We start from the raw sequence: 25,904 nt of genomic DNA on the forward strand, positions 1-25,904 counted from the left end.
TCGCGTCTCTGAGCCTCAGTGTCCTCATCTGTACAATGGGGATGCTGGTGTGTGCAAAGGCTCAGGGCGGAGCTGGACAAGGAGACTGCCCCACATGAAGCTCTCGGCTCCCTGTGACAGGCGAGTGCAGGAGGATGAGGGTCCGCTGAGCCCGAGAGATGGCTCTAGAACCTCAAGTTCAGTGCGTCCCACTCCATCCCCAGCAAGAATTCTTTTGAACCCTCTGTACACCTCCAACCTAAGCCTAGTCTTCCACATCTAGGACTGTTGGGGATAGCGGGGGCCAGTTCGATAGCAGGTGGCAGGCGCTGCTCCCAGAGACCAATCTAAAGGTCTGTGCATGGGGCCCTGGGGTCTGCATTTTATTCATTTATTTATTTACATTATTACTTGTTCTTGGTGTCCCTGGGAAGAGGGGGCATCCTGCATTTCAGTTAAACCCCCAGATCACTCCAAGGTGGGGGTTCCTGGAACACCTTCCCTGCTCTGCATTCCACAGTGTCACAGCCCGGCCGTCAGGGGCTTCTGTAGTCTGGCCCCTGCCCTCCACCTGTGTCTGCTGGGGGCTCTTGGGACTTCTGGGGGAACTGGACCATCCTGACAAGTAACGGGGTGGGGAGGGCACTAATGTAGGTCCCAGAGCAGGGGCTCTGGAGGTGCACATTCGGGCTGCTGATGGCCACGTGTGTGACAGGAACTTTCCTAAACCTCAGTTTCCTAGTCTGTGAAATGGGCACAATCACGGCCGCCCCAGGGGCTGGGTGAGAATTGGAGACAATGTGTGTGAACGATGCGGTGACAAAGCGCTGGCAAAGAGACACAGACAGGAGTTACTCCTCCCCACCGCCCTCACCCCCCAACCCCAGCAAATTCTTAAGAACTCCCTTCTCCAGGGTGAAACGGGCCAGTGTCCCTGGGGCCAGGGGTGGCTGGGCTGGAGTCACAAAGCAGCCCTAGCTGGCAGATGCAGAGCCCAAGGGGGGACAGGCGGTACTCACGACAGATGACAGGTCCACGTTCTCCACCCTCCTGTCCCGCAGCTGCACGGGCTGCAGGCCGGCCACGCGGAGCTTCACAGAGGACGTGCGGTACACGAAGCTCAGCAGCCAGTCCCCCCTGCGGGCGGACAAGGGAGCAGTGTCAGCCGGGAGCCCTACCTGGCCCTGGCAAGCCCGGTTGGCCCCGTGTGCAGGCAGCCAGGGCCCCGGCGGCTCCATGGAGCAGGACTGTGGAAAGCAGCTGCCTCTTTGGGGGTGCTGCCTGGGCCACGGCAGCCCCAGAAGGCTGTCCGTTTGTCCCTGTTGGGCCCCCAGAGCTGAGAACAGTGCCTGGTGCGCAACAGAGAGCGCCTGGTGGATGCAGGCATGGGGACCCTGGACCACGTCCTCATGAGTCAGCACGTGGCTTTGGAGGGGTTTCCAGTTCCCGGGGTGGTGGGTGACTGCTCTAGGGCTCCGTGGGAAGAGCAAGGCAGCAGAGGTCCTCCAGGGGTGAGCGGACCGTGGGGGCTGGGAGCTACTGTGCTCCGGGGGACAGAACCCGGGGCTCTGGGTTCCTGTGAGCTGGGGGGCTCAGCTTGCCCTCGGAGTCAGGTCCGGCCCAGACAACTTGGAGGTGGAGAGGCTGGCCGCCCAGGGCAGGTCCCGGACTAGGAACACCCTTCCAAGTACGCAGGTGTGGTGAAGCCTGTTCCCGGCACCCTCCTCCCCAGCCAGCCACACCCCTACAGCACTGAGAGAAAATAACCCTGGATCCTATGCTCCCTGTTTCTTCAGGTACCGTGAGCGCTATCCACAGAGGACATGGTAGGAGGGGCCACGGGACAGCCTCCCCCTCGGACCCTTGACATTGTCTGGCTGAAGCCAACCCAGCCAAGAGCCGTGCACTTGGCCTCACTGCCCAGCAGGTCTGTGCAAGGGGACACACCTCGTGTCCCCTCTGCAGCGTGGACTATCCCACTTAGCACATCTGGTTGTCTTTTATTGAGACCGGTTCCAACCCTGGTTTGCATGGCCACGTGAGACCATGACTTCAGCGCACGCGTGTGGAAGAACGTGAGCCAAGAAGGGGCTCGGAGTTGGGGCCCCCGGCCTGTCTCTGTGACTGCTCTCTGGGGCCCGGGGTGTGGGGTCGCTCTCCAGGCCCCCCCGCAGGTGGTCTCTGACCACGAGTGTGCTCCTGTGCTTACACCCCAGAAGCCCCCAGAAAGACTGGGGCGCAGAGTTGAGGGGCCTCTGTAGACCCTCCTGTGTGTCCCACATGGAGCTGGCCAGCCCTTACTCCCGTTCCACTGCGGGGGGAGTGCCCAGTCCCCCGGGCAGACACCGGTGAGGTGATGGCAGGCCCCCTTTTCCCCAACGACCAGCCCAACACAGTGGTGATTATTACCGGCACAGGTACAGGTCCCTTTGGCTCCAGCCCTGAGATCAGACCATCCAGCCTCCACAGACCAGTGCAACGGCCTCCTGCCTGCTCTCCCTGCTCCTGGCCTCACCTCCTCCACGCCACCACTGATTTCCCGAAACACCCATCTGATCACAGCCCTTCTCTCTTAGAAGCTGACCGTGCCTCCCCATTGCCTGTAGGCGTTCTCTTCTAGAAAATTCCTTTACTCTCTCCAGAGAGCAACGCTTACAAGTCCCAGGGATTATCTTAACACTGAGGGCCCAAGAAGCACCGTCTCTAACCACGGATGGCTGAAGGGAGAGGAAAGATTCACTCGTGTTGTTTTACTGCGCTGACCGTGACCTCTGTGCGTCACACGCTGGGTACGAGGGTGGTCCGTACACATTTCTGATACAGATAGTTAGAAAGGAGCCAAGTCAGCCTCATCCCTTCCACATTGTTTCTGTCTTCATCATGACAACACTCTACTTAAAATGTTAATTGCTTCTGGCCTGCAATGTTTCTGCTAAAAAAAAAAGTTAATTGCACTTCCTTGTGTACATTTAGGGACAGAACAGGGACATATGTTAGAAGGTTCCATATCCTCTAAACTGTGCTGAGTAAACCACAGGGTCTTCCCTGGCACTCGAGACCCCTCTCCATCTGGCATCTGTCTCTCTCGCCCGAGGTGGGCCACGATCCCACGCACGCGACCACACAGAGCCAGGCTCAAGTCCTGCCTTGTCAGTTACTAGCTGTGTGAGCTTGGGCGAGTTGCTTGGCCCCTCTGGGCCTCAGTCTGCATCTTGCCGGCCAGGGTAGGCAGGTAGCACACCATGGACACAGTGCTCACGCACGTGAATACTCAAGAAGCATCTGGTCCGATTATGCCTCCCGCTCTTGGAACCCCTTGCTTGGCCTGGTCTTCCCGTGTCTGATGGGCTCTTATCCAACCTTTCAAAATTCAGCTTGGACACCACCTCCCCCAGGGAGTGTCCCTGAGCCCCTCAACCTGATACTATTAATCCTTTGTCCCTCATGTGCCTGGAGTATATGCTCCTTTGGGGACATGAGTCCAATGTCCTTTGTGTGTCCATTCCTTTTTTTTTTTTAAGATTTTATTTATTTGCGAGAGAGAGTGAGAGAGAGCATGAGAGGGGAGAGGTCAGAGGGAGAAGCAGACTCCCTGCAGAGCCCGGAGCCCGATGCGGGACTCAGTCCCAGGACTCTGGGATCATGACCTGAGCAGAAGGCAGTTGCTTAACCCACTGAACCACCCTGGCGCCCTGTGTGTCCATTCTTGAGTTTTTCCTTCTCTAGGCAGAGAACTTCCTGAAGGCAGGCCTGTGCCTTAGTCCCGTGTCCCGTATCCTGAGCTGAAACAGCGCTCCCTGGTGGGGACCCAGCAAGCCAGGCTCCCACAGCCCTCAGGCTTTAGGGATGCACCAGCCACAAGGGAGCTCTTGATTTGCCACCATGTGGCCTGTGGAAGGGCTGCCTTGGTTACTCACAGGCCTGGAGGGCAGGGGCAAGCAGGAGTCATCCCCTCCTCACGGGGCACTTGGAGCAGTGATCGCAGGAGTGCCCTAGGAGGCTCCCGATGACAAGCTCTCTCCATGGAGGGAGATGGGTCTGCCTCCGTTCCCATCCTGGCTGCGCTGTGTGACCCTGGCAAAGCTCCTGACCCTCTCTGAGTATGACAGAGAGCAGTACCACTCGCCCCGGCTAGCTTCCAGGGGCTTCATGGAAACCCAAGTAAGGAGATGGATTTGCAAAGAGCTTTATTAATGTATATGATACATTTATAAATGTGTAATTTGGGGGAGTTTTGGCCTGAAGCTCCCCCATCCCCCACCCTCCGTGTTTAAGGAGTTTTGAGGCAAGTAAAACACCTTTGGGGGCCCAGACGATGAAATCCTGCTTGGTGCTTAGTTTGACCAAGAAACTAGAGTTCTTGCTGGTCTGTGTTCCTTCCCCGACTCTCCCTGCTTCCCCCCTCCTCTCGCTCTCGCTCTCCATGGCTCAGGATCTCACAAAATCATTGAAAACCAAGCTTATTAGCCTCAGGTTTGCAGCAGAACAGATGGGTTTAATAAGTTTTTGCTGCTTTCATATGCACCCATGCAATTTTAATTCTTTCCCTTTGCTGTTTATGAAAAGCACCAGAAAATCATGCACTATGCGAACGGGCCCAGTTATTAAAACTGCTGGAGTTTAATGGGCATCTACTAAGTGTCTGCCCTTTTCCTAAATAAGATAATTTAATCTCCCCAGAAGCCCTGTGCAAGAGGAACTATTATTCAGTAAGTGACAGGCAGAGCCAAGATTTTAACTGAGGACTTTTTTTTTGGAGAGAGAGTAAGAGCATGGGGGGGGGGGTTGGAGGGATGGGGAGGGGCAGAGGGAGAGGGAGAGGGAGAAAGAGAATCTCAAGCAGACCCCCTACTGAGTGTGGAGCCTGACCCGGGGCTCGACCTCACGACCCTGAGATCAAGACCTGAGCTGAAACCCAAGGTCGGAGGGCCAACTGAGGACTGTTTCACATCAAAGCTGCGGTGATTCCCTTTGATCACGTGTGTATCTAGTCCAGCAGGGTCGCAGAAATCAGAACGTGTGGCATCAGAAAACCGGCACACTAACAATTTTGGTGGGTATGGCCACTTGTTCTCCAGAAAGTAGTTACTAAATTCAGCTGTCACCAACAGTGTAGGGCCGTGCCCAATTCTCCACATCTTCACCAACACTGAGTGTTATTCCCATCTCAGATATTTGATAATCTGATGGGCGATAAATATTATCTGATTTTAATCTGCATTTATTTCACTCATGATGAGATTGGGCATCTTTTAAAAAACTTATTGACTGTGGGGCACCTGGGTGGCTCAGTTGGTTAAGCGTCTGACTTGATTTTGGCTCAGGTCATGATCTCGGGGCCATGAGATTGAGCCTGCACTGGCCTTCAAGCTCAGTGGGGAGTCTCCCTCTCCCTGTCTTCCCCCATCCTCTAAAAAAACCAAGCAAATCTTTAAAAAAGCTAATTGACTGTATTTATTCTGTGAGTTTATGTGTAGGTATCCTTTGAACATTTTCTTACTAGATTTTTTGAATTGATTTTCATGGACTCTTTATATATTATGGCTCTGTCTTTTTGTTTCTTTGTTTTTCCTACCGTATCCTAATTAAGAACTCAGCTTAGAGCCTAAGTGAGAGAGCCAAACTGATGGTTAGAACTCCTGTGTCCTGGCTAATGTCCTCTGTTTGTGGCTAAAAATCATCTTTTTCTTTAGCTCTGAACTGTACAGCTATTGCTGTGGGCTAAATCATCAAATGATAAAGACTTTCCCAAACTGTTCCATTTAATTTGGTTCCTACTTAGGGTGGTTTGGCTTAAGTAAAAATTAAATTTAACTGGCCTCAGTTTTCTCATTTGTATATGGGGATTAAAGTACTAAGACCACAAAGTTTAGGGGAGGTTAAGGGAGATCATAGTCACGAAGACAGGGGCAGGCCAGAGAGCCTAATACTCCTCATGTCCCTTCCCTCACATTGGGGCCTAGTTGTGTTTTTAGTTTTGACTTTTTAGTAATTGTCTATTTCCGTATGTGCCCTTTCCACTAGCCTTGAGCCTCTCTCATTCTGCCCATCTTCACATTTGCATGCCCAGCTATGGTGTTGGGCACAGAATGCTGGATGAACCCATGTCACACTCAACCTCGGCTTGGAGCCTTTTCCTCTTTGCAAACCCCAAACATATTCTCTAGACTTGGGAGGCCAGCACTTTGCTTGTTCTCTCTGCTTTGCCTTTCCAGGGCTCTCCCCTGCTCCTTGGTTTCAGTGGAAGCTGGGGACCCCACTGGCCCCCACTCCAGCTTCGGCTTCTCGGAGCTCTAGTGCCCCGTGTCCAGTCGGTTGGGGGAAGCAACATGTTGGTGACCCAGGGGATCTGCTGCTTCCCCGAGTCCTACCTCCTTGTTTGCTAAATTGTCATATTTTAAGTTGTGTTCTTGGCGCCCACAGCCAGTCAGCCAACCCTCCTGTTTTCTAAACTCCAAACCTGTTCCTTGGATCTGGGCTTAGAATGTCACCTTCTCGTCCATACCCAGTGCTTTGTGTGGCAACCATAAAACATGGGTCCCTTATCTAAAATCCAAAAGGCTGAATGTGTTCCAGAATTCAGACCCAGGGCTGTGCAATTCTTAATCACTGCTCTCAACACGGTCACCCCACTGTGGCCTCCTGTGCAAGCTGAGGGGCCGAGCCCCTTCCCAGGCTGCCTTCTTGTGGTCTCAGTGGCGGGCTTCCTCTTTCCTTCCCCAAAGTCTGGGGCATGGCCTTGGCCAAAGCTCCCGAATCCCCCTTCTCCGAGTCCAAACAAAGGGTGCCTCCCTTCTAGCCTCACAGGCCCCCCACATCTGGCCGAGGGGCATTACTCGGGGTCCTGACTCCTCCATCGTTGGCTGACTATTCTGTCGCCCCGCCTGGAAGGGTGCTTTGAGAGCTCGGCTACACACCCACCCACCCCTCCCTGCACTGCCAGGTAGCACCCCCAGGAGCTCCGCAGCCGGTGTTCACAGAACTCCCCCTGGGACCCACATCCCCTTCCTCAGCCATGGTGACCAGCTCGGCCTCTCCTGTCACCTGGTAAGGTGGCCTCCGACTGACCAGGGAACCCCTTTTCCTTCATCCTATGGGGACAGAGGCCTCCCCAGTCAGAACACGTTGCCCGTAATAGGCCAGAGCCCCACTGGTCCCTGGGGTCCTCCAAGACCGGGGCCAGGCCTCGGACATCTGCCTGCTACGTGCTCAGTGAGCACCGTCACCCCCCGGGGCAAGGCTCGGACTGACCTGCTGTAGCCGTTAACGATCCTTCCACACACCACCTTCCGGAAAGGCTCCCAGTGCTTGGCCTCTCCTTCCACGGGCGCGCCCAGCAGGACGACATCCTCAATGATCCCCTGGCAATCTGGGAAAAGAACCCAGAAAAGGCGGTCAGTGTCACTGGCCACAGCAGGTCCTGGAAGGGACGCTCCAACAGTGGGGGAGATGGCTGTAACACGCCCATGTGCTCACACACACACACGTGCTCACACGCACACATGCTCACGCAGTAGTGGGGGCCTCCACACACTGAGTCACAGGCCAGGGGACTGATCTCGTCCTGCAAAGCGCTATCATCTCTAACTCAGAGTTAAGGAAAACCACAGACATGGTCAAGGTCACATGGCTCGGAAGTGACACAGCCTGAGATGGGACCCGGATCGATGCTCAGCATCCGTGAAGCTCACGACCAGCCATGGACTCGGAGGGGACATCTTTAGAAGGGACCAGTGCACACCGGGAGGGAGACGCCCAGCCCAGTAGCTCCCTGGGGCCCGGGCAGTGTGGTGGGAAGGTGGGGGCGCCCAGGTTCCAGGGCAGGGGGTACACTCAGCAGCTGCACAGACCAAATGGTTCAGATATGTTTTAGGCGGGGTTGCTCAAAGTGCGATTCGATGGACCAGGGCTGGCCCCGGGATGGTCCGTCCTGTAAAGACAGACAGAGGGAAGCCACATTTCTTCTCCCCCGTGGCAGACTAGAAGGCAGGAATTGTTGGACGGGGGTAAGCACACCTTGAGAAGCCCTGCTCCTGACGGAGGAGGGGGGCACACACGTCCCTCCTCCCTCCCCATCACTCTCTGTCCCCTCCTCGGCTGTGTTTTCTTCTTGTCCTGACCGCTTGTTTCTGTCTGTCCAGGTGCCGGGAGGGCGGTGCTCTGGCCGTCTCCATCCTAGCTCTACGGCCGGGTCTAGAACAGTGCCTGGCCTGTGCCGGGAGCTCAGGAAAGATTTGACGGAAGTCAAGCGCCGTCCCTCAGGGAAGCCAGTATATGGTCTTTGCAAAGCCTTTGTAAAGCCGTGGCTTCGAATAACTTGAGTTGGGGGCTGAACTTCTCTGAGTCCACAAGGGGGTGATGACACTGGCCTCGAGGGTCTTTATGAGAAAAATCAAGTCACAGCGTGGGAACCACCCAGCACAGGGGAAGCACAGCGGAAGTGAGCGTGGTCGCCCTCTGCTCTGCGCCCCCGCCTCCCCAAAGGTGGCTCTTTCTTATGCTTCTGGGTGTCTGCATGTCCCGGGAAGCAGCATGCTCAGTGTCACTCCTGGGGGATGTGCCCAAGAGGGACCACTCTGCCCTGTCTGCCACTCTTCTCTTGTTGACGGACGCAGGCCTGGTGGCTTCCTCTCTCTGGGCTCCCATTTCCAACCAGAGTGATTCTAACTGTTCTCCGTCTGGGATTCCAGCTCAGTGCTAGTCTGAGTAAAGGGTTCCAGGCTAACAGGTGTCCAGGAACCCCTACCGTATCACATGTTCTAAATGCTCCCCTGTCTCTGATCTCGAGAGATGCCCTGGCACAGAATTCTGATTTCACTACTTTTGCTTCCAGGGAGACGATAACCTGGCAGAAGGACTTGAAACTTCAGGAAGTCGGCAGTGTGTGCTGAACAGCAAGGAAGACTCAGGGGACCCTTGAGAGAAGGGCTGTGGACAATGGGGTTTTATCCTAACCCTGTCTCTTGGCAGGTAGGGAAACTGGTTCTCAGAGGGGGATGGGAGAAGTCCAAGGTCACCCAGGTAGTGGGAATGAAGCTGAGCCCAGAGCCCAGACTGCTTGGACAGAAGTGGCTGGGTCCTTGGGGCCATGCTCTCTGCTGTTTGCACTAACACCACAAAGCACCGGGGTCACGTGTGGGTCATCACTGTTCCCAGAGTGCCAAACGGTTGTTGACCCTGTGAGTCAGCTGAGCTCATCAGCTTTCTCTAGGGGCCCGCGAAGCACCTGCTCAAGGCCCCACAGAGTCTGGCCTTCTCTGGAGGGCGAGGACCCCTTGTGGCCAGCGGTGGTAACGCAGCATTCTGGATGGGTTGGATCCTGGCTGTTAGGAAAAGCCAAAAAAGGTAGTTGCCGGTGACCTTGAACTGACACCAGCAGTTGAACCTCACAAAACAGTCCAGAACCCAACCAAATCAAGTCAGGGTGGGCAGTGAGCTGGAAACACATGTACCCATCAATGACGCCTGGCTGGCTCTGGGTCATCAGGCCAAGGTAGGCCACACTCAGACATGTGCCTGCGAGGCTGCAAACCCGGACACAAGCCACGTGTGAGGCTCTCAGGAACGCACAGGTGTTAGCTGAGGGAAGTCGGCGAGAATTACTTTAGACCCACCCAAGGTAGACCCTCTCCTGCAGGTCATGGCCACCTGCCCAGTCCTGGGAATAGGATGGTCCAGGAAGGAAATCTGGGGTCAGAAGAGGACGCTGGCTGCTGTAGTAGATGCTGGAAAGGAAAAAATGTCAAATTTAACTGTTTGTTTCCAAACCTCATAATACCTGAAGATTTCATTCTTCTGGGTAAAAGAGAGAAAACGCTCACTCAGGCCCTGCTTTAGTGTCAAATAGTGTCCTCGCTGCCTTTCTGCTTCAGGGACAATGAATGTTTGCTGAAACACGCTTGCATTTGGATTTACTCCTGTTGCTACCATCGACTTTTCTTCTTGTGAATTCTTTTTTTTTTTTTTTTTTTTTAAGGAGAGAGAATGTGTGCATCTGTGGGGCAGGGGAGGAGCAAAGGGAGAGGGAGAGAATCCTAAGCAGAGTCCAACATGGGGTTTGAACTCACAACCCTGAGATGGTGACCTGAGCTAAAATTAAGAGTCAGGTGCTTAAAAGACGGAGCCACTCAGGTGCCCCTCTTTTTATGAATTTTTAAGGTATGAAGATAGTTCTGTAGCTTCATAAATAGACTTCTGATAAAGGGAGGGAGGGATCCAACATGGGTTCGGTCGCCTTCAAGTCAGGAGACATGGCCTTTGAGGCTTGGATGTCTCATTAAAAAAAAAAAAAAGAATTTATTTACTTTAGAGAGAGCGAGTGAGCGAGGGGAGCAGTAGAGGGAGAGGGGGAGAGAGAGTCCTAAGTAGACTCTGTGCAAAGCATGGAGCCTGACACACGGGGCTCGATCTCACAACCTCGAGATGAGGACCTGAGCCGTCAAGTGCTGGACACTAAGCTGACTGAGCCACTCAGGCGCCCCAGATTCCTCACTTTTTGAAACAATTCTCTGTATGTTACTAATATCCTACTTTGTGGGGCGCCTGGGTGGCTCAGTCAGTTAAGTGACTGCCTCCTGGTTTCAGCTCAGGTCATGATCTCAGGGCTGTGAGATCGAGCCCCACACTGGGCTCTGTGCTGAGTGCAGAGTCTGCTTGGGACTCTCTCTTTCTCTCCTTCTGCCCTCCTCCCCGCCTGCTCTCTCTCTAATAAAAATAAATCTTTATTTTTCTTTAATTAAAGGTTTTAATTTATTTGTCAGACAGAAACAGCACAAGTGGCAGGGGGGCAGGGAACAGGTGGAGGGAGAAGCAGACTCCCCACTGAGCAGGGAGCCCGATTAGGGACTTGATCCCAGGATCCCAGGGTGGATGGATGCAACCGACCACGTGCCTCACCTCCCTTCCTTGATTTTTCTCCATTGCCCTTAAGACTGCCTGATTCCTACCTGTCTTTTGCTTTTAAAAGCCTCATTTATGGGGCGCCTGGGTGGCTCAGTAGGTTAAAGCCTCTGCTTTCGGCTCGGGTCATGATCCTAGGGTCCTGGGATCGAGCCCTGCATCAGGCTCTCTGCTCAGCGGGGAGCCTGCTTCCTCCTCTCTCTCTCTCTGCCTGCCTCTCTGCCTACTTGTGATCTCTGTCCGTCAAATAAATAAATAAAATCTTTTAAAAAAAGAAAAGCCTCATTTATAGTCTGTCTCCTCCTAGCATGCAGGTTCCCCATGGGCTGCTCTCCAGTGACTCCCCAGTGCCTGGAACAGTGCCTGGTACAGACGCTGAGCTCCCCAGCCATGTGGAATGAACGAATGAATGAAATGGTTGTGGCATGAATGAAAGCGAGCAACGCGACTGAGCGGTAGGAGCCCTTCATGGTGAGGACACATGGAAAGAGGTTCTTTCTTCTTTTTCTTGTCTTCCCCCCACCCCACTCCTAGCCCGATTTCTTCCCAGCAGCTATAGCTGGGGATCTCCAAAGACTGGCTAAAAGCAGAAGAAAAGTGCTGAGAGTAAACAGCAGCGTCTTTAACCATGGTTCTCAGCTCTCCAGTTGCTCATTTCCAGTGCTCTGTTCCGGGGGGACGGACGCTACTGCACATGACGGCGGTCTGCAGTGGGCGGAAGAGTGAGCGATCCTTCTGAGGCTACCACTGGCCTTGTCTCTTCCCCCGGCCTCAGAGAACGTGATCCAAAGGCTCAGGCTAACTCTCCCGAGAAGCATCTGACGTCGGCTGTATTTTTAGACTCCCTTGCGTCCAGCCTACCTAAGGAGACTCAGGGTCACCAGCCCCTTCCGGAGATCCACAGTGCCGCTCCGGGGTGCCCCGTCTCTGGGGGGCAAAGATCCAGAGCGACTCTGGGAGCCCAAGAAACTGCATAAGCACCAGTTGCTGTCGGTCCACCCGATGCCTCCAAGGACTCACACATCAGGTGTCAGGATTTCAAGACCATGAGGGTGCCGTGGGGACTCACACGATTCCGGGTCAAGGTCGCTTGGAGTCATTACCTATCTTCTCAACCAGGAGACTCTGCAAAGGGGACTGCTGCCCTGGGCAGGTCTGCGAAGACATCTGCCATTAGCAAGGGCCCACGTGCTCGAGAAGGCTGGGTATCACGAGCCCAGGGAAAGCGGTCTGGCCAGCCGCATAAGAGACACCCGGGATCGAATCCCAGTGTTGCTGTGTTCTGAACAGAGGTCAGTTATTCAATAATGTGGATTCTCAGCCCTAAACTGGGGTTCAACACTTTAACCCACTTAACTTTTCTTTAAACAGAATTTTAAATTGTGGTAAAAGGCACATAATGTAAAATTTACCATCGGACCATCTTTAAGCGTTCAGTCACTTTTCAGTCGCAGTTCAGTCAAATTAAGAATGCTCTCATCGTCGAGTCACAGACCCTCACGTCGATCAAGCGGAATCTAGATAAACTGGGGAATGTCTTGTCTTGCATATTCTTACACTTCCTGGAGTTCCCACTGTATGCCCGACAGGACCCTTTTACCACTGGACCCTCTGAAGATGGTCTTAGCTTTTCAAGAAAAAAAATCAAGAGCTGGGGCCACCTGGGTAGCTCAGTTGGTGAAGTGTCTGACTCTTTTTTTATTTTTTAAAGATTTAAGTTATTTATTTGACAGAGAGACACAGCAGAAGAGGGAACACAAGCAGGGAGAGTAAGAGAGGGAGAAGCAGGCTTCCCGCTGAGCAGGGAGCCCGCTGCTGGACTTGATCCCAGCATCCTGGGATCATGACCTGAACTGAAGGCAGATGCTAAATGACTGAGCCACCCCCAGGTGCCCCCGAAGTGTCTGACTCTTGATTATGGCTCAGGTCATGGTCTCGGGGTCATGAGATCAAGCCCCACGTTGGGCTCCATGCTGGGTGAGGAGTCTGCTTGAGATGGTCTCTCTCCACTCCCCCTCCCCCTCCCTCTCCCGGTTGTAATGAAAATTAAGAGCTGAGAACAGACAGCTTCAGTATGACAGCAAATTTCTGTTTACACTGTAACACGGGTCTTGAAAATTGTATACAAGTTCAGTTTTTTGTGAAACTAACCATTCTTACAACATACTGAGTAGGGTCTGTTCTTCCAAAGAGCCCTGTGGAGAATCTTTATGTATAGTGGGGGGGGTCCCTGTGTCCCTGGGAAGGACCCTCCTAGCTTCCCCTCTGTCATTTTGTCTTAACCATACAGTGGGCTTCCTTCCAGTGAGGCAGGCCTGCGCAGCGCTTTCCAGGTATTTCCAAACAAACCCCTCTAGGAGTTCACAGAAATCTCATCAAACGGCTGGCGTGGTGACAGGACAGCCTCCCACACGCCTGTCACGTTGTCCGTAACGCGATTCCCCTGGCTTGCAAACACCAAAGGACCTCAAACTTGAGAAGCAAAAAAGAAAAGGCAGCATTTTTCCCCTCCTGGCAGGGGGTCCTGTGTGCACGGAGTGATAAGGCGGGAAACGATGGAGGAAGTTGCTGCCTGACCGCGGATCCGGAAAACAAACCACATCTAAAACAAACAAAATCCATGCCAAAGGTACATGCGTGTGCGTGCGCGCGCACACACACACACACAGGCACACGCACATGCTAAACACACGGACAGAAGTGGCCGGAGAAGGAAGGAGGCCGGTGGCCGGGCAGGAGAAACGGAGGCTCTGACTGTCTGCCTGTCCCCCACCCTCCGGGAATGACGTTCACATTGGGAAGAATCCCCTGGACAGACTCTAAGAATCTGGGATGAATTCTTCAGGGAACGAGGAAGCCTTTATCCTCTCCCTGCCCCCATCCCCGGCTCGATTCCCGTCTCTTTGATTTGGTCGTGCACAGTGGCTTAAGGCTGTCGCCAGCATCCTGGGACCCTGGAAATTCACCTGCAAGCCTGACCTCTCCTTGCTTTTATGGGGCAGGGTTGGGGGGGGAAGCCTGGTCTGTCTGAGGACAAGGGAACGGCTGAGTGCGGTTCCACGTGAGGGAAATAAATCACATCAAATGTGAGGTCTGCTATCGCGGACATGAAAGGGCCAGACGACCACCCGGCCGTCTGTTCTGCGAGTCAGCTGGCTTCTAGCGACAGCTCAGAAATAGTTTTCAGCCAAGCGGGAGATTAGCGATTCAAGGGCCAGGAGGCTGAAATGATTCTGTGTGAACTTATTCACGAGCTCTTTTGCCTTGGGTTTATCTTGCAGACATCAGGGGTGGTGATGTGGGTCCAACATCTTAGGGGCTGGGAATGAAACTGGAGAGAGAGATCTCATGGCAAAGGTTTTTTCTTCTTTTTTTCTCATAAACAAAACTCTAGAATTTGATTTCATAATCCCTCTTCTTCATTTCTTTATCATCATTACTGTCATCACAGCTTACTTTGGGAGAAATAACATTCACACATGTTATTTCGTTACCCCGCATAAGGATCCCAGGAGGTTAGCCAGACTACTCCCATTCCAGGATGGGAAAATCTTGCCTCAGAGACACTAAGCAGTCTGTCCCAGGTCACACAGTACGTGGCATCATGGCATCTTTCATACACGTTCTCTCCTATTCTCCGTCCCTTTTCCCTTGGCTATCAAATATAGCCTTGAACCAAAAGCCATGTTTATGGATAACCGTGACATCTTCCAAAATTGTGTATTAAATATAGAACATGCACAACCTACTAAGACGAACATTTCCAATGTGGCTGATTCAGGAGACACATTAGCGGGTTAAATTTTGTTAAAAGGTTAATTTCCTGATGCATGCACCAGGCCAAGGGTATGTGGCCTTTTGTTTCGGTAATCTCGGGTACATCTACCAAACCAAGTGGGTGAACAGATACTGCTGACAGAGAGAAAGCACGGTCCTGGGTTCTGGCCATGTGCTAGATGTCCTCTTTGTACTGAGGACCTATTTCCTCCAGATCAGTCTGGTATCGATTATTTGATTTGGGGATTCCTGGACCCCTCAGGTGGTATACGGTTGAACCCTACATCCAAGTGAAGCATGGTCCTGTGTCTCTGAATTCCCTCAGTTCAGTCAAACAGATGTTTCTCCCCCCTCCCTCCAGCCAAGGAACACACTCACGGCTTTCATTTTCTGCTTCCTCCTTGTTTCTCATCTTGGAATGATTTCCTTTAATTTGGGGAGTGCTGCCTTACAACACTTTATTCCACTCGCAGTGATCTCTGGTGAGGGACGGCCAGCGCAGAGAGCATGGACCGACCTGCTGCTGGTAATAAGTCTGTAGGACAAACTCTGTCGTCTCTTTGCATGAGCTGCCCCGCCAAATGGTAGACCCTGAGACTGTGGGACGGCCGACATCCAGCAGCAGCCAGCATCTTTGAGTGTCCCTGTGATCATGAGTGTGCCTCTGTGGACCTCAGAGCCTATGCTCAGGTCACCGGTGACCTTGATCATGAACTTGGCCAGTGCACTTCCATCTCTCTGCCAATGACTTTCTCCACTGGGGCCCCTCACCATGGCAGGGGCCTCCCGGTGTCCTCTGGGATGCTGTGGAATTCTCAAAGACAGCCCCACCTGAGAGCCCCTTTATTTTTAAAGCATGCCACACCATCCTGCTTTCGTCGAGTTTTGGTCATTTTCAAAAAAAGGTGGCTTGTCACTGATGGGATCCAATTTTTCTTCATATTTTCTTATAAGAAATTCTTTATCAGACTATTTCCTCTTGATTTTCATTTGCAAAAATGTGAGGTCCCTGAAATGGCAGCGCACTTCGGGCAGTCGTGCTTGGACGGGCAGTACTTTGGCTCAGAGAACGTGTAAGCAGGGGTCTGAGACCGGCCCTGTGCTGCCTCGCTGGGGGAGTGGGACAAGAGGGAGCCTCTCTGAGTCCTCGTCTGGAAAGTGGTCCAAGAATCCCTAACTTGAGGGGCTGCTGGGAAGGTTCCAGGGATGAGGTCTGGAAACCCCTGTTACAGCAGTGGGGGGAGGGGCAGTATCAGTTCCTTCCCCTCTCTGTATCTTTGGTGCCTAATAAATTCAAACACAGAGGGCACAGGTGGGTGCCTGGGAACTTCTCAGGAAGCAGGAGCAGTTGCTGGGCTCCTCAGTGAGGGCAGTCTGTAGACCCTCCCCAGCCCACGCTGGGCTTGGAGGAACCCTTTCCCACCACAAGGTGGTGCTATGGCGACCACAAACGCTCCATCTGTCTCCAGCACAGGGTGTGTGGGGAGGGGTCCTACCAGAGGGGCTTCCTGGAATGCCATTCAGGTTAGACAGGGTGGGGGCGCCCCTCCAGGGGGTGGGCTGGCCACATTGCTGAATGCCTGTTTCCCCGGGGATCCCTGAGAGGAGCCACCATAAGAAGAGGGACCTGGCCCTGGGCCCTCGGGGCGCGTTGGGTAACCCCTCAGCTAAAAAATCAAAGGCAGGGGTGCTTGGGTGGCTCCATCAGTTAGGCCTCCAGCTCCTGGTTTGGGGTTGGATCAAGATCTCACGGAGCCCCAACTCGGGTTCCACGCTCAGTGGGCAGTCGGCTTGAAGATTCTCTCCCTCTGCCCCTGCCCCATTCATGCTCCCTCTCTCTCAAAAAATATCTTTAACAATGAGAGGGACCAGTCAAGGGACCCTGTGGGTGGCACCGAGGCCGGCTGTGGGAGTCTTCGCTTGCATCCGTGTCACTGTGGACAAACTCCCCGGGCTCTCTGAGCCTGTTCTCTTGAGCAGCAGGGATGGCCTGGCACTCCCTCCCCCGCTGCTGTGACGGCTATGATAGCTGTCCTCGTGCTCCAGCTCCAGCCCTGGGGAACCGGAGTGAGTGAGAAAAGAGGCCGGGACACCCTGATGGGCGGGTGGGCGCAGCTGCAGGGGGAGTTGCCGAGGGACGAGGGACGTGAAGGGAGTGTGGCTGGCAGGGAGGTCCTGTCCCCTCGGAGATGCCCGCAGGTGGTGCTGGCGACCTCTGTGCCCTGAGCCCTGAGCAGTTACAGCCACAGGGGTGGTCTTCTCAGCAGGACTCTGCTGACCAATGGATAAATAAACACAGCAGGGAAAGAGCCGCTAAGATCAAAGACTGCATCCGGGTCTCTGCATTCCATTTGGCAGGTCAGGCTCCTGAGTTGTGGGCGCTGCTCACCTCTCCAGCCTGACTTCTCCCAGCTTCCCGGAGAAACCTGGGCTCCGGCTGCCTGCCTTCCCTAGATCGTCCACCTTCCTCCCTCTGGATCTTTGCTCTCGCCAGTCCTGGGCTCGGAGGCATCCGGTCTTCCTCCCAGCTTGTCAAGGCTCATCTTTTCTTCCAGGCCTGCCTCTGCCCTGAAGCCATCCCTGCCTTCTGGAAGGAAATACTCTCTCCTTTGAACTGCTTAACATTTGGTCCATGCGATGTAGCATTTGGTACTTTTTTTTTTTTTTTTCTATTCTCCTCCCTAGATTATAGGCAATTTGAGGGCAGCAAACTTGTCATGAGACGCAGCGTAAGAAGGGCTCACAGGAAATGGTTTGGAGTCAGATGCGCCCGTGTTAGTATCCCAGGTGGGGCTGTGTGTCATCCCAGATTACTAGCTGTGTGTCCTTGGACAAGTCGCTTAACCTCTCTGGGCTTCAGGCCCATCCGTAAACATGGGAAATTCAACACCTACTTCCAGGTGTAATAATGCCCACACCTTCCAAGATTGAGAGGGGTCCTGTTCTGGCCAGCACACGGCTGGTGCTCCACGAAGATCAGCTCCCTTCCCCACACCCCACCTTGGAAAGATGGTTTCTTGTTTTGGAGGTGAGCAGTTGTTCTCTGTCGAACTTCAGGAGAGCGAGGCAGGGTGAACTAAAAACCGTGCTTTCCACAGCTGTCTGAGCCTGTGATCCAGGCTCAACCACCGTCCCCGAAGCCTCAATCTCTAGCAACTGCTAAATGACAAAACGTAAAATCACCCAAATGGAAATGCACCTGGAGACTTGTCACCTAATTAGCAGAGTCTCCCAAACACCTGGCTGCTTGTGAGAGCTCGAGGGACCATCATCTCCCTCTGAGTTTCCAAAGAAGCCCCCGTGCAGACCTTCCTGATAACAGTGAAGCACCCTGGGAAGCTCATTCCCAACCACGACAACGTCCTCATAGCCATTCGAGACGTTTCCAGGGCGCTCAGCTCCTAAAAGTCGAGGGCGCGTGTGGACAGAGTACGTCAGGGGGAAACGGAGCGTCTGGCTCCGCATGGAGGTGGCATCTCCATGCCCCCTCCCGGAAGTGAGAAATCCACACTCGTGGCTTTCCACGACTTTGTTGGGAAGCTAATAGCGAAATTCCCAGCTCAGTTATAGCAACTGGGTAATAACAGGAGGATGTATAATAAGAGGGACAGCCCCGAGGTTGCCGAATGCCGATTACGTGCCAGCCATTCTGCTGAGTGCTTACGTTTGTTATCCCCTTTGCTTAACTTCTATAGAAAGTACTATGAGACCCATTTCACAGGCAAGGAGACTGAGGCATAGGGACTAAGGGCCTGTTTGTGGAGCAAGTGAGCGGCAGAACTGGAATTCGGATCCAGGCCAGGCTGTGGGGTCTGAACTCCTTCTGCCCCAGGCCCTGCTCCCCTGTGTCTGAGTTTCCCGGCCAGCTCAGGCCTCTACTCACACGAACGTCCTTTCCACCCCGGATGTTTACACTTATCCGAAAGTTGTTGGATAAATGCTGCACACGGCCCTGGAGGCTATCTGCCCTGAGAAGTCCTGCAAGTCCTTTGAGGAAGGAGATGGAGCTTTGCAAAGTTTAATAAATGGGCATTCGAGAAAATGAGTGACCAAAAGATGGAAGAAATAAACAATAATGAAGACTATTCTAGAGACTGGAAAGGTCAGAGTTCATGAGGGGACATTCCGCACTGGGGCGGCAGGGACAGAGACCCCAAATCTCAGACCCTTCATTAAAATGTCAAGGACGGGACACACTGACTCACAGGAGAGAACGTTTTTATCTTCTGCTGCAAAACAGGCCAGGCCAGTGCTGGCTAAGCAGGCCTGATGATCACGCGCGTCTTAGCTACAAGGAAAAACCCCAACAGTTTCCATTTCAGAATGCTGTGAACTGAGATGGTTAATTAATATGTAAATCAGTGGGACTTGGGGTGTGTTCTTCCCTGGTTGGAATCCACCTAACCCCCATGGGAGCATGTGTGCTTTCACTGCAGAACGTCTGGGTTCTTCCACGCCTATCAACCGGGGCTCACGCAGAGCATCTACTTACACAAAATTCTGAGTGAGGGGCGGCCGAGGAGGGAAGGAAACCGACAATGGCCATGAGAGGTGGGACCTGTCCATGAGACGGGGGGTGGGGGCATTTGCCAGGGCTGACCATGGCCAGGAAAAGGAACACTCCTCGAGACCATCCCCTCCCTGGCTCTGTGCTCACCACGGAAATTCTGGCAGATCATCTGTTTCCCCAGGAGCCTGGGCAGTGAGCACGGACATCTGCTCCATCTGCTGTCATCAGAGGGTGACGATTATTGGTGACCTAATGAATCAGCATTCAGTTCCCAGTACTGTGTCTTGTGAGTTTGTCTGATGGGACTCTGATCAACTCTGGGTGCAAAGGAGACAGAATCAGGTTTCTGAAAATCCCAGAAGCAGACCTGGGGATGTGCAGGCTGCTCAGGTGCTGTAGGGCTTGGGGCGCTCTGTCGCCATGCCAGCAGGCCCCCTGGACAGCATTTGAATGTGAGCGGCCTCAGCAGATATCCTGGACAGAGCCTGCCGTTCCCCAGGCCACAAGCCATTGATGCTCAGATGAAACAGACCCGTTCCTGAATTCCTAACCACGCTGGGGCTGAGTAGTAAGCCTCCTGTCACTGGAAGCAATTAAGCAGAGGCTGGTAGACACCATTGACGGATGAGGTCAATGTATGCATGGGGGTCCTGTATGCGTGGAGTTCTGAACCAGAGGATTCCGGGTAACCCCTGGGAACCCAGATAGAAGAGTCTGTACTTTCCGGGGTTCACGGGATGGGAGAATGCACTGAGGCCCTTGCTGACCGACCCCAGGGATATTGTGAAATTCTCCTGGATCAGCAAACTGATTAGACTGAATGGTGAGTGGCCCTTCCAATGTTCTAATACTTTCAACACGCAAACCACCTCCTGTATCATAGCCAGTGATCAAGCACTTCCTACGTGTCAGGCTGGTGCAAGGTGCCTACTATGTGCTGTTTTTTTTATCCTCATGGTATCTCCATGAGGTGGGTATCATTAGGTCTATTTTACTCGAGAGGAAGGCTTGAAGAAATTCTGTAGCCTGCACAGGGTCGCAAGGTTGGTAGTGGAACCAGGATCTGAGCCCAGGGCTCTCTGACCCTGAGCCCATGATTTTAACCCTGGGGCATTAAGAACTGTGGCCTTCTACAACTTCTCATAGAGTTAACCCTCTAACATCACGGTTAGCAGGAAGAAGCATGTCTACAAATGGTTAGGGTAGTAGGAAAGACACTCCAGGGGGAGAGGCTGATTTCTAGAGGTAAGTGGGCTCATCTAGTAGGCGCTGGGGGCTGGGGGTGTGGGCTGACGGTGGAGCAGAGGCCAGCCGCAGAGGCCAGGCGAGACAAGCCCACCAATCCCTGCCTTCTTCCTACAACCAACCGGGACACCCCAGGTTCTCCGTGTGAGTAAATGTGTTTCAGCAGGTGGCAACGGCCAAAGTCAAAGGTGTCTGCATCCCCAAGAGAACGCAAGCACCTTTCCAAGGGAGTCAGCGGCCTAATCTGCAGCCAAGCCTGGCAGAAAGACCCTGTTAGTTTAGACGAAAACAGCGAATGGATCCCATGTTCTGATGAATCATTCCTGCCCTGGGAGCCGCCGTCGGAAGATGATCCTGTCTTACGGCAAGCTCAGACCAGTGTGTGTTATAGCCTCGGAGAGAGCCACCTGGATGAGCGAATGGAGAAGGGACAAAGGCATTCTTGTGTACTGAGGTCCTCTGCGTGGCAAGCACTGTGTTGTCACATCTGCTACACGCTAGAGTTGAAGCCCGGGCCCGCCATCCGTACGTGATCGCACCTCTGCCCTGTCCCAGGTCCTGTCCCAGGGGCTGGTGACATAGGGGAGAAGGGAATGCTGGAGTCCCTGCCTTCAACCTCTTCACAGACAGAACAGGAGTGTCAATACCTAGACCTTAGCACTGTCTGTACGTTAAGCAAAGTGCTTAGCGCTGTGCCTGGCCCGTGGTAAGTGTTCGATAAACAGAAGTTACCGAAGCCCAGAACCAGCCCGAGAGGCGTCAGTATCCCTATTTACCAACTAGGCCAAAGCTCAGAGGGGGAGTGACTTGCTTTCGGGGACCCCAGAGAGTTAACAGAGTAGCGGAGCCTGGATTTGAACTCGGGTTTCTGCACTCCAGATCCAGTGCTCCTTGATGTCATCTGGCTTGGCGGCCACAGTCCCTTGCATCTTGAAGATCCAGGAAAAGCAATCCAGGGGCACCAGCTTACAGATGGAGCAGGGACTGGGGGGTGGCCAGGACCCACTTAACACATGCATACGGAGTGCAGCACGCCTGGCCGCCTTTTATCTGCGGAATGAACACGCCGACAGGAGGGCTGGCGCATCTCAGATGTCTCGCGGACTATGCGAACAGGGCCACGGGGCAGGGACAATATGTAATGCCTCTAATTAATTCCCCTCAAATCCTTTTGGAACGAAGAGGAGGATAAATGCGTCAATGAACTGAAACGGAACCGATTTTTTGGTTCACGCGGCCATTTCCTGGCTCAGCCTGCTACCATGAGTCAGCCTGAGCTGGGCTCGCTTTCCAGCTACTTAATTCTTGAAAGCTTTTAGAGCAAACACATGGAGAAATGAGCAATCCGTTACGATCGGGGGCCCAGAGCCTCTCAGCAAGTGCCTGGATGGTGGCTCTTCCTGGCACCAGGCTCTGCTCCCCCACTCCTGCCACCTGCCGGAGCCAGAAATACCCTTGGTTGGCGGGTCCGTCACTCCCCGAGCCCATTCATCCGTCGGCTGGCAGACGGGCCGTCGGAAGGTGCCCGTTCGTCTCTGGGAATTCTGGCTCCATGCATTTCCTGCCCATGGGCACAAACGTTTGTTGGCAGGTGCACATTCTATCTCAGTTGGGAATGGGTAGGATCATGGCGTGGGGAGTACGCGTGCTGGGTGGTCTGGAAGTAGAGGGACCCGGGTGCCCTGGGTCACTGGGAGGCGGGGCCAGGCTGCGGGGGGCTGTGTGCTGTCCTCTGCAGGCAGCGCTCATGGTGAATGTCATGGCTGCATTCCTGGGCCTCCATGAATTAACTACTAACCTGTATTGGGCACCTCCTATAGGCCAAGACCTGGGAAGGAGCTGAATCCAACAGGCAGGTCCTCCATGAGGCTGACCACCCTCTGGTCGGGGAGGGAGACCCGCAGGCCATCCAAGCAGAATGGCCCCCACTGAGGGCCTGGGTACTGGGCAGGTACCCCAGCTCGGCCACCTCCCTGGCTCTGCCTTTGGGCAAATCCCTTCAGCTCTCTGAGTCTCTGCCTCCTTCTCCGCCTTTCTGGACAATGGGACGAGGACTGCCCGCCTCGTGTGATGCTGTCGTGAGGCTCGGGGATGAACACTGCTCCACGAGGGCCCAAGCACCACGTCCCACCCCGTCGCGGCCAACACCCCACACAGAAGAAAGCCCACGCTACGCCTGTATCCTCTGAGAGAAAGCAACAAGAGGGTGACCTCCTCAATGCTTGTTCCTAAAGTGTGTGTGTGTGTGTGTGTGTGTGTGTGCGTGCACGTGTGTGTGTTAAGCATAGCCTTTTCAAGTTGGACTACTTACACCTTTCTGCAAGAAACACCCATTTTCTATTTTTTCTTTTTCTTTTTTTAAAAAGATTTGTTTTGCATGGGTGGGAGGGGCAGAGGGAGAATCCCGAGGAGACTCCCACTGAGTGTGGAACCCAACGCGGGGCTCAATCCCACAACCCTGAGATCACAGACTGAGCCGAAATCAAGAGTCAGATGCTTACCCGACTGAGCCACTCAGGCGTCCCCCAAAACATGTTTTCCTTTCTAGTTGCTCCAGAGACTTCCTTCCATGAGGCTATTGTGCACACAATCCTGAAACGATGCTGTTTTTCACCCATGCTCCAAGCAACATCTTTGCCTTAGAATATAAGTGTTTTATCTTATGTGGGTAAGACTACTAAAAGCCATTTGTTGAACTCCTCAGAACAATACGGTGTTTAAGCCACTTGTCAAGATGGGTTTGAGAGCCACATCCTGAAAAGGTTGTGTCTGAGCTTGCCCTGGGGTTGGGAGAAGGCCGAGAACCTTCTGGGCAGCAAGACAAGGACCCAGCCCGGGAGGCTCTGCCCAAGCAGAGAGGAGTTACCCTGAACCTGCAGTTTTCTTTCTCAGGCATGGGCAGCTCTGCGGGAAGGACAGCTGATGGGGATCTAAAGCCAAAACATCCTAATGGACACACCTGGAAATATCACTTGGCCTCACACGGAGCCTTTGATGCAAAAGGGAGATAATTATCCTGACCTTAGGTTGTCATAAGGATCAGCTGCCACAGTCGTGAATCAGAGCAGGGCCCAGCCGCGGTGGACGCGAGTTCCCGCTGCATCATTACCAGCTCTGTAGCCTAGGCTAGGTGCTTTATCTCTGCAAGCCTCCATTCCTTCATCTGTAAAATGGGGATAGGTAGACTCTCACAGGATTATTGTGCGGATCAAATAAAATGTGGTGTGCATTGTATTTAGCTGTGCCTGGCGCATCGCAGTGCCCGCTGTCAGCTGGGGAGAGGACCAGGAGGAGGACAGGTCAGGGGGTGGGAGAGGGGGCTGGATTCTTGTGTTTCCTTCTGTTTCCTGAGGCCAGTGCTTACGGGAGCCCGTGGTCTCCCCCAAGGGCAGGACACTCAGGTTAAGGATGTCAGCCCCCACCTGGTGGCTGCCCTAGAAGTTGGTAGCACAGGACAGTAAGAACACCCCATACCGAGCACCTACTGTGTGCCAGGTGCTTTCCAGATGACTGACACACGTCACTGCCGACCCTGCGAGACCCCAGCTCGTGTCTCAGACGGCGGGTTACTTGTGAAGATCGAACTCTAAGGTCCATGGGGAGAGGGGCTGTCCTGACTTCCTCACTGCGGCTTCCCCAGGGCCCTGCACCTCGCCCAGCGCACACCAGGTGCTGAATGCACAGGAGCTGATGGAGTGAATTTCATTTAGAGAACTGCCATATGGCAGGTGTGAGCTGAGCTGCGGAAGGGGCAGAGAGAGTCTGATGCAGACTCCGTGCTGAGTGTGGAGCCTGATGTGGGGCTCCATCTCACGACCCCGAGATCACGGCCTGCGCCCAAACCACAAGTCAGAGTCTTCACTGACTGCGTGCCCAGAGACACTCCTATGTCCCCCCATGTTTCATATACATCAGGGCAGTGGAGATGCCTCAGTGATGGGCAGGGTGCTGGGTCTGGGACTCCGAGGGGACACTCTCACTCCAGAGCCCACTGCTCACAGCTCCTACTTCCCGGTGGGGGAAGGGCTGAGCTGCCCGTCACCGTCACCGTGTGGCTTTGCAGCCCTGTGTCTTGTCCCCTCCTTCCTGCTGTGCCCTGTCTGCTGGGTGGGGACGCTGGATGGCCAGCTGTGGAGCTCCGGGGGCCAGCGGCTTGCCGTATTGCTGGTAAGCGGGTGCGTGCAGCGGGGCTCTGCGGGCTTCCCTGGAGGGCATCTGTGTAAACACACACGGCTGTGAGCAGGTGTGCATTTTTGTGAGCACGTGTGTGTCCGTGTTTCTATTTGTTTTACTGTCTGGTGTGGGTTAAACAAGGGTGGCCACAAGGTGCTGCTGGAGTCCCGCCTGCGCCCTCGGCCTGCCCCGCCCCCAACCCCAAATGCCGGGGAGTCCCAGTCTTGGGATTCAGGCCCTTTCAGCTCCCCTTCGCAGGTGGGTGTTTCATTTTCCGCTTCCCGTTTCTGGGCGCCGTCAGGAGTTCCCTCACTTTCCGAAAGAGAAAGGGAAATGGGGGAGGGGGGATGCTTAGAAACGGCTCTGAGGCCCAGCTTTGGAGAGGTGGCCCCTCCATGCGGAGTCACTGAGAAGGCCAAGGGTGTGAAGCGGCTACACACCCTGGGCCAGGGAGGGGCCATCTGGCCGGGCCTGCCAGGCCACTGAGGTGTGCACAGCTGCAGAGGGTTACCGGAGTGCTCTTGCCTCCTGTCCAGATACGGGGTGGGATGGAACATTACTAACAGGGGGACAAGATCAGAACAATCAAGAATAAAGGCTTTCTCAGGGGCGCCTGGGTGGCTCAGTCAGCTAAGCGTCTGCCTTTGATTCAGGCCATGATGCCGGGGTGCTGGGATGGAGCCCCGTGTCTCGGGCTCCCTGCTCGGCAGCGAGTCTGCTCTCCTTCTCCCTCGGTCTCTATTCCCCCCTCCCCAACTCATGTTCTCTTTTTTCACGCTCTGTCTCAAATAAAGAAAATCTTTAAAATAAATAAAACACAAATAAAATGCAGAGGTTTTCTCAATAAATGTAAATGAGCTATGCTACCAACATAAAAAGGCCTCCCTTTATCCTGCAAAAACTTACAAGCATCTGTGCTCCGCATGAAGCTGAGCAGGACGTGGTTCCCCCCTTCAAGGAGCTTCGAGAGTGGGGGAGGCTGACATGCGGATCCCACCCCAATGCGTGGTGAGGCTCATTCCTCTACTTGGTTCACTCTCACGGGTCCATCGAGTACCTAGTACATTCGGGCAGGTGACAGGCTCAGGGAGCAGGGATGAGAAAGAGCAGCAGCACCCTGGAGTCGGTCTGTGTTGCGGTTCCTGGCCGGGGCTGCACGGCGGGGAGCCCCGGCATATTGGTTTTGGGAAAGAATTGCCCAGGTAGTTCTGCTGTGCGCTCCGAGGTTACAGTTAATGCGTCGGCGGGACTGACGAGTAAACAGGCAGTTCTTAACAGTGACGCCAGAGCTGGAAAAGATGCTCAGCAAGAGCAGAACCGT

General features: G+C 53.9%; 1 protein-coding gene and 1 long non-coding RNA gene across 5 annotated transcripts in view; one reads left to right on the forward strand and one right to left on the reverse strand.

Moving 5' to 3' along the window:
* LOC309841513 overlaps window positions 1-25,904 on the forward strand; it is a 268,973-nt gene that overhangs the window by 160,169 nt on the left and 82,900 nt on the right. The window lies entirely within an intron of this gene.
* Window positions 1-25,904, reverse strand: part of TMCO4 (transmembrane and coiled-coil domains 4) — an 87,060-nt gene that overhangs the window by 5,720 nt on the left and 55,436 nt on the right. For all 4 annotated transcript variants that reach the window (XM_082684463.1, XM_082684462.1, XM_082684464.1 and 1 more), the window contains 2 exons: window positions 7,231-7,348; window positions 999-1,116 (listed from right to left, as the gene is read on the reverse strand). In XM_082684463.1, coding sequence (XP_082540589.1) covers window positions 999-1,116; window positions 7,231-7,348 — 236 coding nt within the window. The remainder of the gene's footprint in view (window positions 1-998; window positions 1,117-7,230; window positions 7,349-25,904) is intronic.

Source organism: Mustela nivalis, assembly GCF_964662115.1.
Source record: "Mustela nivalis genome assembly, chromosome: 10".
Classification (NCBI taxonomy): domain Eukaryota; kingdom Metazoa; phylum Chordata; class Mammalia; order Carnivora; family Mustelidae; genus Mustela; species Mustela nivalis.